At 36.6% G+C, this 12,026-nt stretch overlaps 1 protein-coding gene across 1 annotated transcript in view; it reads right to left on the bottom strand.

Annotated features, from left to right (window-relative positions):
* Positions 1-12,026, bottom strand: part of UTRN (utrophin) — a 558,671-nt gene that overhangs the window by 260,723 nt on the left and 285,922 nt on the right. The window contains exon 51 of the mRNA XM_010851494.1: positions 3-32. Within this exon, the coding sequence (XP_010849796.1) occupies positions 3-32 (30 nt within the window). The remainder of the gene's footprint in view (positions 1-2; positions 33-12,026) is intronic.

Raw genomic sequence — 12,026 nt, 5'->3', positions numbered from 1 at the left:
CAGCCTCCAAGGCACTCTGTCTATCAGCAATGCTGCAAGTAACAAAATGACAGGCACACCTCCATTACTTACAGTGTGACAGGCCACATCAAGCACACCCTAAAGAAAAATTAACACACAGCCTCCAAGCAACCTTTACTTAAGTACCTAATGTAACTAGATCTGTTTCTATGTGTGTCTTGAATAATCCTTAATAGTAATGTAAATTTTGAGAGGAAGGAGTGGGTGAGAGATATAAATATTAACAAAATCATATCCATATCATAAAATAATCATCACATTTTACAACTTGTAATTATACATTAAGTTAGTCCCCATACATTTTATTCTTCCCTGGTGGTAAAGAATCCACCTGCAATGCGGGAGACCTGAGTTTGATACCTGGATTGGGAAGAGCCCCTGGAGAAGGGAAGGGCTACCCACTTAAGTATTCTGGTCAGGAGAATTCCATGGACTGTATAGTCCATGAGGTCGCAAAGAGTCGGACACGACTGAGTGACTTCCACCAACACTCAAAAGGTAATATCAATAAATATTCATACATGTGACTAAATGAATTCTAGAAAGAAGTAACATCTGAATAAATGGTTAAGATACAATCAAATTATTTAAAGGACTTACTTTATATATTTTAAACACTTCAGATCAATGCAAATTGGTTCTTTAAGCTGACATAATATTCATAAGACATCAGACAATCAAGTTTTTATAAAGCATTCATTAAATCTACACCAAAAATTAAAGCATATATCTTGAAGTTGCATGATGTAAGAGATACACACACCTGTAAATCCAATCTGTAAAACTTCATGTATCTCAAAGCTCCATAAAAAGAAAACAACTTAATTTACGAATGGACACCAACAAGTTCACTCCTAAGTATTTAAACTCAAGAGAACTGAAAATACATATCCACACAAAAACTTGTACACAAATGCACCATTACTTATTTAGAAGAGTCAAATAAAAGAATTGACCCAAACATCCATCAATTGAGAGAGGATGTGCTAAACAAAATGTAGTATATTCATCCATGAAATATTATTGCATCATAAAAAGGAATGATATACTGATACATGCTCAATATGGATGGACCTTGAAAGCATTCTGCCAAGTGAAAAAAACAGATGTAAAAGGCCATATATTTTGTGATTTCATGTATATGAAATTTTTAAGAGGACCAAATCCATAGAAGGAGAAAGTATATTAGTTGTTGAGTAGGACTGGAAGGTAAAAGAAAACGGGGATTGACTTGCTAATGGTTGTGGGTTTCTTTGGGGAGTGATTAAATGTTCTGAAATTTAGAGTGTTGTGATGAAGCACAACAGGGAAAAGATACTAAAAGCCACTGGGTTGTACACTTTAAAAGGGTGAATTTCATAAACTATCATAAACTATACCACAATTCAAAAATCAGCACATGTAATAAGATCTTATGTACATATTTTTTCCAACTGTCCATCCACTCATTCATCCATTCACCATCATCCATCCATCTGTATATACAAATAGAGGGAGAAAGGTCTGGAACACTAACTTAACATTAAAATAGTTACAGGTGCTGGATTCTAGTGTGGTTTATTTCCTATTAGAACTTTTCTGCATTCTTTGAATTTACAATAAACAAGCATCTTTCTTACATATCAATAAATGCATTCATTTAAAAATGGATGAAAATTTTAAATAGACATATCAACATAGACGATAAATGGATAGCAAAAAAAAAAAAATCACATGAAAAGATGCTCAGCATCATTAATCATCAGAAAAATGTAAACTCAAACCACAATGAGCTATCACTACATATTAGAATGGCTTTAAGAAAATGACCAAACCAACGGCTGGTAACATTACAAAGTGTAATGACTGCAACTCTCACAGTTGATGGCAGGAGTATAAAATGGTACAACCATCCTGAAAAAGTCTGGCAGTGCCATGCACTTAAAGATACAAGCTAGGAATCCTATTCCCAAGTATTTACCCAAGAGAAATGAAAACACATGTCCACACAGAATTTAAATGCAAATGTTCATAGCAGCTTTATTCATAATGGTCTAAAGCTGACAATAACTCAAATATCATCAACCCATAAATAGATAAATTGGGGCATATGCATGTAATGGAATACTACTGAGCAGTAAAAATATAAATGCTAATGAAGGATGCAACAACATGGGTGGAACCTCAAATGCATTTTGCTAAGTGGAAGACGCCAGACATAAAAGCTACATACTGTGATCCCATTTACACAACATTTTGGAATGTCATCAACGTCATCTCAACACTTACTTTTGAAAAATCTCCAACAGTGTTTGGCTGCCTACAGAACAAATTGAAATTGCTTTCCTGGAACTCAATAATAATCCTCCATAATCTATCACTAATTTACTTTTCCAGCTTTACCTAGTACTTCATTCCAATGATTCAAATAAAAGTGGGAGATTCCTTTTCCTCTAGAATATTTTTAATACCATGTCCACATAAAAATTTTATACTCACATAAAAATGTCCTCCTGCAGTGATGAAAGAAATCAAAGATGACACAAATAGATGGAAAACTATACCGTGTTCATGGATCGGAAGAATAAATATAGTGAAAATGAGCATACTACCCAAAACAATCTATAGATTCAATGCAATCCCTATCAAGCTACCAATGGTATTTTTCATAGAACTAGAACACATAATTTCACAATCTGTATGGAAATAGAATAAAACTTCAAATAGCCAAAGCAATCTTGAGAAAGAAGAATGAAACTGGAGGAATCAACCTACCTGACTTCAGACTATACTACAAAGCTACAGTCATCAAGACAGTATGGTACTGGCACAAAGACAGAAATATAGATCAATGGAACAAAGTAGAAAGCCCAGAGATAAATAAATCCATGCACATATGGACACTTTATCTTTGACAAAGGAGGCAAGAATATACAATGGAGAAAAGATAATCTCTTTAACAAGAGGTGCTGGGAAAACTGGTCAACCACCTGTAAAAGAATGAAACTAGAACACTTTCTAACACCATACACAAAAATAAACTCAAAATGGATTAAAGATCTAAATGGAAGACCAGAAACTATAAAACTCCTAGAAGAAAACATAGGCAAAACACTTTCTGACATAAATCACAGCAGGATCCTCTATGACTCACCTCCCAGAATAATGGAAATAAAAGCAAAAATAAACAAATGGAAACTAATTAAACTTAAAAACTTTTGGACAAGAAAGGAAACTATATGCAAGGTGAAAAGACAGCCTTCAGAATGGGAGAACATAATAGCAAATGAAGCAACTGACAAAGACTTAATCTTAAAAATATACCAGCAGCTCATGCAGCTCAATGCCAGAAAAATAAACAGCCCAATCAAAAAATGGGCCAAAGAACTAAACAGACATTTCTCCAAAAAAGACATACAGATGGCTAACAAACACGTGAAAAGATGCTCAACATCACTCATTATCAGAGAAATGCAAATCAAAACCACAATGAGGTACCATGTCATGCCTGTCAGAATGGCTGCTATCAAAAAGTCTACAAACAATAAATGCTGGAGAGGATGTGGAGAAAAAGGAACCCTCTTACACCGTTGGTGGGAATGCAAACTAATACAGCCACTATGGAGAACAGTGTGGAGATTCCTTAAAAAACTGGAAATAGAACTGCCATCTGACCCAGCAATCCCACTCCTGTGCATACACACCAAGGAAACCAGAATTGAAAGAGACACGTATACCTCAATGTTCATCGCAGCACTGTTTACAATAGCTAAGACGTGTAAGTAACCTAGGTGTCCATCAGCATACGAATGGATAAGAAAGCTATGGTTTTACATATACACAATGGAATATTACTCAGCTATTAAAAAGAACATATTTGAATCAGTTCTAATGGGGTGGATGAAACTGGAGCCTATTAAACAGAGTGAAGTAAGTCAGAAAGAAAAACACCAATACAGTACATTAACGCATATATATGGAATTTAGAAAGATGGTAAAAATGACCCTATATGCAAGACAGCAAAAGAGACACAGATATAAAGAACAGACTTTTGGACTCTGTGGCAGAAGGCGAGGAGATGATTTGAGAGAATAGCACTGAAACATGTATATTACCATATGTGAAACAGATCACCAGTCCAAGTTTGATGCATTGAAACACTCAAAGCCAGGGCGCTGAGACAACCCTGAGGGATGGGATGGGGAGGGATATGAGAGAGGGGGTTCAGGATGGGGTACACATGTATACCCATGGCTGATTCATGTCAATGTATGGCAAAAACCACCATAATATTGTAAAGTAATTAGCCTCCAATTAAAATAAATAAACTAATTTGAAAAAAAATATGTCCTTCTGACTATCTTCACCTATCAAAATCCTTCCAGTCCTTTAAGGGTTAAGGACTACTTCCTCCAAAACATCTCAGTCTAATTAGGTTTCCTTGCCCAGAGTTCATAAAAGGTCAAAACTCCTCTTCAGAAATTTATCACATGTATCCTGAAAAAACCCTTAGACTGTGATCTTATCTCACTCTTACATTTTACTTTAACTATATCATAGAGATTTCTTGTCTTCCTCCCAGTTCCATAAACACACAATAGGCAAAAGCAGTCTTTTGCATCTCCATATTTCTCAGAGTCTTTATTATAGCATTCTGTGTAAGTTGTTCAGTGATCCCATGGACTGTAGTTCACCAGGCACCTCTGTCCATGGAATTCTCCAGGCAAGAATACTGGAGTGGGTAGCCACTTCTCTCTCCAGGGCATCTTCCTGACACAGGGATCAAACACAAGTCTCCTGCATTGCAGGCATATTCTCTACCATATGAGCTACAGGTAAGTCACTATTATAGCATTATAATAGCATTTATAAAATAATGAAAATCTTTTTATAACAGGACTTCAAAATTACCTCCCAAATACCACTTTTCAAGAAGCTACAGAGTGAAGGCCTCTAGAATATTCAGTTTGTAAATCCAGAAAGAAGACAATATATTAAGAAGCATAAAAACAAGAAACCCAACACATGGAGAAGCAAACAGGTTCTCACGTTAATGGTGAAAGGAGATCTCAGACAAAGGGTTATATATTCAAATTGGATCAGATGAAGCCTGTCTTCATCATACCAACTGCTCTGTTTCTCGTTTCAATTTGACAAAATTAACAAAGAACATACTCCGGCAAAACAGTCTTGAAAAGTGGACAAACCCAGGTGTTATTATGGGTACACAGGTTAAGCTTGTGAAAAGTACTGTAATTTTAACTTATGTGTCATATGTCAAATATGTTGAGGTCTGCACTCTCTTTACATTAGTATGACATTAAAATCAACTTCACATCCCAACAGAAAAAAAAAAAGGACAAAAACAAATAAACAAAAAACTCCATGAGATCCTATGAGGAAAACACAAAAAATCCCTAGGATAATGCCTGTGCACCAGGCTTTGAAAACTGTCTCCAGAAGAGATGTCTGCAAGAAAAATTATTAGAAGTGATAGACTGCTTACTGTGATTGACCTTGTAGGAAATTGTACTGTCAGGCCATGGAAAATGTGGGAAGAATTAGCAATAGGTGCAAAGAAAACTAAGTATATAAAAACAAGGCAATTATTAATTTCAGGTAAAATAAAGAAAGAAACAAAATTATAGTAAATGTCAGTGCATGGCTGTTAATGATGCTTAGACAGACATAATACTGTCAACATTGAATATCTGCTTCTCTAAAAATTCAATGATAAGACGATACAGACACTATGGAAAACAATATGGCAAGTCCTCAAAAAATTAAAAATAGAATTAACATGATCAAGCAAGGAGAGGAAAAATGTTGCCCCTAGGGAGAGGGCTGTGGTGAGTACTGAGAGAACCACTGTAAGTCCCCTACACGTGAACCTCAGGTTGCAAACCTTCAAAGATGCAAATGTGCATTTCCATGTCTAGTCATGAAAGCTAGTTCACATGCCTGGCATACTTTGCATGTGCGTGCATGCATCCTCTACAAGTGGCTGTTCTTATGTACTTTACTGCACAGTGCTGTGTAGAGTACGGTAGTATGGTACCTTTATTTCAAGCCCAGAATGACTGGAAACAAGCACACAAGAGGCAGTGATGTAGCTGGGACTACTCAACTTTTCAAGGTACTGTACAGTAAAATTAAAAGTGTCTATTTTTTGTGTTTGCTTGTTTTTTATGTATTATTTGTGGGGAAAGTGTTTTAAACCTATTACAATACAATACTATATAGCTGATTGGGTTAGTTAGGTACCTACACTAACTTCATTGGAATTAACAAGAAAATTGGGCTTATGAACATGCTCTCAGAACAGAACTCATTTGTTTGGAGGGGATTACTGTATTATAAATCTTTCAATTTTTAAAGAATTTTTAATCATATGCATGTATTTCTTTTTAATATTTAGAAGTTATCCACCAGAATTTGCGTGGTTGGTGGTGATGGTGTTTAGTCTTCCACCTAACCCTGCCCATATTTTCAATTATTAAAACATCAACTAAAAAAAAATACTAAGAATAGCCAAAGGCTGCACCAAAAAAAGTATCAGAATTAAAGGAGTACACATGCACAAGTAATCAGCCACGAGCAAATGATTCTAATTTTAAGAACATTCATACAAAATTTAGTCATTATAAATTTAGCAGACTATTCTTATTTTAAGAACACATAAAATTTAGTAGTTATAAAATTTAGTGAAGTCAAACACTTTCATTTTACATAATAATAAGTGTCCTATATTCTTAAGAATAAAGATGTACATAACATGTACATAACAGGTTATGTGGCAAACAGCTAATGTAAAAATCACATCATTACAGATTAGCTCTATTAAATCCTAAGAATGCCCAGACTAGGGAAGAAGGAAGAGGACACAAACGTCTAAGAACCTCATGGGTGAACTCAGAGAGTCTCTATATAAGAGTCATTTATATACTTAACAAGCATGAAGGACTAGCCTAGCAGGGGAGGTGAAAAGTATAAAATGATGCTTCAAAGGAAAAGGGAGGTAAGAGGATCATAAGCACTTGACCTTAGACAGTACTGGATCCACTGAGCTGCATTAATACCAGCAGCACACTCTGGTAACCAGCAGAACATTCTGAATTCAGAAACTAGGGCATTTACTATAAAACTGTCAAATTATCTACTAGTCATCAGTGGAAAAAGAGATTGTCCTTTAAAAATATTCACTTTGTAGGAAATTGCTGCAAAATAACTTTTAGGCAATGGTTAAGAGACATCTACTTTGTCGGTTACTAAAGCAAAAAGAACTGAACTGAACTGACAGTAAAAAGAATACAGGTTTTGAATCAAGGCAGATATGGCTCCACCACTAACTAGCTGTAAAAGCTAGGGCAGTGCCCACCTCCTCCCACATAATTTTCATCATAAAGTCCACTTGGCACCTAGGTTTTCCATGGTCTGAGCCTTGCTTACTTCTCCTAAGATTATTTAATCACTCCAAGCCTCATGCTTTATCTACCTACAAAAATGAACCAATGACTAACCCTCAGAGTGGTTGCTATTTCACATTTAGAGCTTTATTTTTTACTTTAAATATCCTTCTTTACTCCTCCCTCCTCCCACTGACTTTTCCCTTTCCGCCTGGTTAATTTCTACTTCCCTTTCAGAACCGGGTACAGACACCTTCCAAACCTATGGTATCTCATTCCCACAGTTTCTTTAATGCTGGCTATTAGCAGGTCATTGCTACTGTAACAACAAATCACCACAAATACAGTGGCTTAAAAGATTTTCCCTAATTTGGTGAAATACTAGGAAATTAATTTTATTTATAGGATGCAAATGTGCACTTTAATAATAAATGTCCTGGGGGATTTTTTAAATTCACAAATATCTGGTGTCATATTTTCTTACCATGATCATAACCAACTACTAAAAATAGTGAATACACAGAAAACTAAATTCTGTGTACAGAAGTCCAAATTATCTTCATGTTATTATAATAAATACACATTTTAAAATCACAATCACAGTATTTATATTATAGTCTTATTTTTGAAATTAATATAAGTTCATATGATATTTCTAACAGAGCATAGCTCAAAGGTATCAGTTCTCCACATCACTCATTTCATTCTTTTTTTAAAATGTCTAGAAAAGTTACACTGGACACTACAAAATACTACAAGAATCTTTTACTTATTTTTAAGGAATTTCACATCATTTATCATAATACCATAAGGCAAAAAAAGTCACTAAAATTAGAGGCCCAGGAGTCTGTATGCACACTACAGGACATAGGCTAAGTTACTTTTACTACCATTTGTACACTGTTCTCAGAAGGAAACCACCTAATTTTACCACCTCTGCTATTTACTAGATATATGCTTTGGGGTAAACCACTCAATCTCCAATTTTCTATGGAGCTTGGGCTAGTTGAGTAAAGGGCTCATGTCAGAATCAGAATCTCTAGGGGTCCTTTGAAAACTGCAGAGGCCACCAGAGATTATAAAACCCACTGCAAGAGTTTATCCATTCTCACTCCATCCCTAGTCTCAAATTCAGCTTCATGAAGAATCACTGCATGTAAATAAAATGTTATTGATGGGAATGGATATGTGGTGCAGACAGCAAAGAGGTCAGGAAGCACTAATGTGCAAGATTCAGTCCTAACATCACATCCAGCACTGAATTTACACTAGGCCACGATTCTCAATGCAGAGCTCCTATCTGGCACTCCTGGTTGCTACATCTCAAGAAAGATCAGAACAGAGCTGGAGGAAGTTCTGAGAAATGTAAATGAGAGGGTATAGCAGAAGGAACACTGGCAATGAATCGGAAATAGTTTTAAGTTCAGGAAATTGTGGCTACTAGATAAAGATACAGAAGTTTTTTTTTTTTTTTTAATCTTTCAAAATCCACAAATCATAAAGCATAAAGATAGGCTGAAAATCTAAAATACACAAGTTTTGATGTTTAGAAGGATAATTTTAGCAGAAATAAAAAGTTTTTGTTCACACAGAAGTAACAGATTATAGAATTCTTTAGAGGAAGAAATGGTACAGAACAAAAGTATAATAACTTACCATAAAAGATTTATGGAATGCATGGGTGACCAATTTATAAAGGTTCATATTAAAAGGAACTGGGATTTTTAAAATGCAAATGCTTATTTTTTAAAGAAAAGTCTGTTATACAAGCAACTAGCTGATATGCTACAAAATAGCTTACAGTCATTTTGCAGCATTACAAAACATGGTCACCCACATAACTGACTTTTTTAAAATGTGATTTTAAATGTTAAATAATACCTCATTTTTTAATCTATAAGATATAATATTGTTTAATATGCACGTGCTTATCATTAGTCTAAAGAATGTCTGAACGTAAATAGGTGAATCTTTTGTTTTTTTAAAGACTTCAATGGAAAAGAAAGTCTTAGCAAATCTAGAGATGTGTCTTGCTAAATTTTGGTATACTTTAAAGGTGACCTTTACAGTCACATGAGATTTAAATACATTTTTCTCTTCTACAGTGGAAAGTAGTAGCATCAGTAGTTTGAGTGGCATATATAAAACTTGCAATGAAACAATTCCTTAAGCTTTCCAATGAGTACCTTCACAAGGTAATTTGTCCTTTGGTGTATAAAATATCATTTAACTAGGAAATATATTAAAAGCACGCTTTAATGCAGTGAGGAAATGCAGTGGATTTGACGATGAATTAGTCACTGGAGACATTCCCAACCCTCTATGGCATTTTGTGACCAATCTTTGTTACCTAAATATTGGGTTCTCATCAAACACTTAAAAATTCACTCCACTGAATTTAAGGACATTGTTCTAAGATGCCAATGCCACATCACTTGGAAGCTTAAGAGAAGTTCCCCATTCCCACTGCATAAATATTCAAGACAGAACTATTTCCCTGTGAGGATTCAGCACTGCTGCTGCTGCTGCTAAGTCGCTTCAGTAATGTCCAACTCTTCGCGACCCCATGGACTGCAGCCCACCAGCCTCCTCCGTCCATGGGATTTTCCAGGAAAGAGTACTGCAGTGGGTTGCCATTGCCTTCTCCAGAGGATTCAGAACACCACATCCTATTTCCCTTTGCACTAAATCAATTCAGTTCAGTCGCTCAGTAGTGTCCAACTCTTTGTGACCCCATGAATCGCAGCACGCCAGGCCTCCCTGTCCATCACCAACTCCCGGAGTTTACCCAAACTCATGTCCATCGAGTCGGTGATGCCATCCAGCCATCTCATCCTCTGTCGTCCCCTTCTCCTCCTGCCCCCAATCCCTCCCAGCATCAGGGTCTTCTCTAATGAGTCAACTCTTTGCATGAGGTGGCCAAAGTACTGGAGTTTCAGTTTTAGCATCAGTCCTTCCGAAGAACACCCAGGCCTGATCTCCTTTAGGATGGACTGGTTGGATCTCCTTGCAGTCCAAGGGACTCTCAAGAGTCTTCTCCAACACCACAGTTCAAAAGCATCAATTCTTCGGCGCTCAGCCTTCTTCACAGTCCAACTCACATCCATATGTGACCAATGGAAAAACCACAGCCTTGAGTAGACAGACCTTTGTTGGCAAAGTAATGTCTCTGCTTTTGAATATGCTATCTAGGTTGGTCATAACTTTCCTTCCAAGGAGTAAGCGTCTTTGAATTTCATGGCTGCAGTCACCATCTGCAGTGATTTTGGAGCCCAGAAAAATAAAGTCAGCCACTGTTTCCACTGTTTCCCCATCTATTTCCCATGAAGTGATGGGACCAGATGCCATGATCTTAGCTTTCCAAATGTTGAGCTTTAAGCCAACTTTTTCACTCTCCTCTTTCACTTTCATCAAGAGGCTTTTTGGTTCCTCTTCACTCTGCCATAAAGGTGGTGTCATCTGCATATCTGAGGTTATTGATACTTCTCCCGGCAATGTTGATTCCAGCTTGTGCTTCTTCCAGCCCAGCATTTCTCATGATGTACTCTGCATAGAAGTTAAATAAACAGGGTGACAATATACAGCCTTGACGTACTCCTTTTCCTATTTGGAACCAGTCTGTTGTTCCATGTCCAGTTCTAACTGTTGCTTCCTGACTTAAATACAAATTTCTCAAGAAGCAGGTCAGGTGGTCTGGTATTCCCATCTCTTTCAGAATTTTCCACAGTTTATTGTGATCCACACAATCAAAGGCTTTGGCATAGTCAATAAAGCAGAAATAGATGTTTTTCTGGAACTCTCTTGCTTTTTCCATGATCCAACGGATGTTGGCAATTTGATCTCTGATTTCTCTGCCTTTTCCAAAACCAGCTTGAACATCTGGAAGTTCACAGTTTACGTATTGCTGAAGCCTGGCTTGGAGAATTTTGAGCATTACTTTACTAGCATGTGAGATGCGTGCAATTGTGCGGTATTTTAAGCATTCTTTGGCATTGCCTTTCTTTGGGATTGGAATGAAAACTGACCTTTTCCAGTCCTGTGGCCACTGCTGAGTTTTCCACATTTGTTCGCATATTGAGTGCAGCACTTTCACAGCATCACCTTTCAGGATTTGAAATAGCTCAACTGGAATTCCATCACCTCCACTTGCTTTGTTTATAGTGATGCTTCCTAAGGCCCACTTGACTTCACATTCCAGGATGTCTGGCTCTAGGTGAGTGATCACACCATCGTGATTATCTGGGTTGTGAAAATCGTTTTTGTACAGTTCTTCTGTGTATTCTTGCTACCTCTTCTTAATATCTTCTGCTTCTGTTAAGTCCATACCATTTCTGTCCTTTATCGAGCCCATCTTTGCATGAAATGTTCCCTTGGTACCTCTAATTTTCTTGAAGAGATCTCTAGTCTTTCCCATTCTGTTGTTTTCCTCTATTTCTTGGCACTGATCGCTGAGGAAGGCTTTCTTATCTCTCCTTGCTATTCTTTGGAACTCTACATTCAGATGCTTATATCTTTCCTTTTCTCCTTTGCTTTTTGCTTCTCTTCATTTCACAGCTATTTGTAAGGCCTCCCCAGACAGCCATTTTGCTTTTTTGCATTTCTTTTCCATGGGGATGGTC

This window comes from Bison bison, unplaced genomic scaffold, assembly GCF_000754665.1.
Source record: "Bison bison bison isolate TAMUID 2011002044 unplaced genomic scaffold, Bison_UMD1.0 scf7180017864303, whole genome shotgun sequence".
Taxonomy (NCBI): domain Eukaryota; kingdom Metazoa; phylum Chordata; class Mammalia; order Artiodactyla; family Bovidae; genus Bison; species Bison bison.
This window is presented reverse-complemented; position numbering and strand designations above follow the sequence as displayed.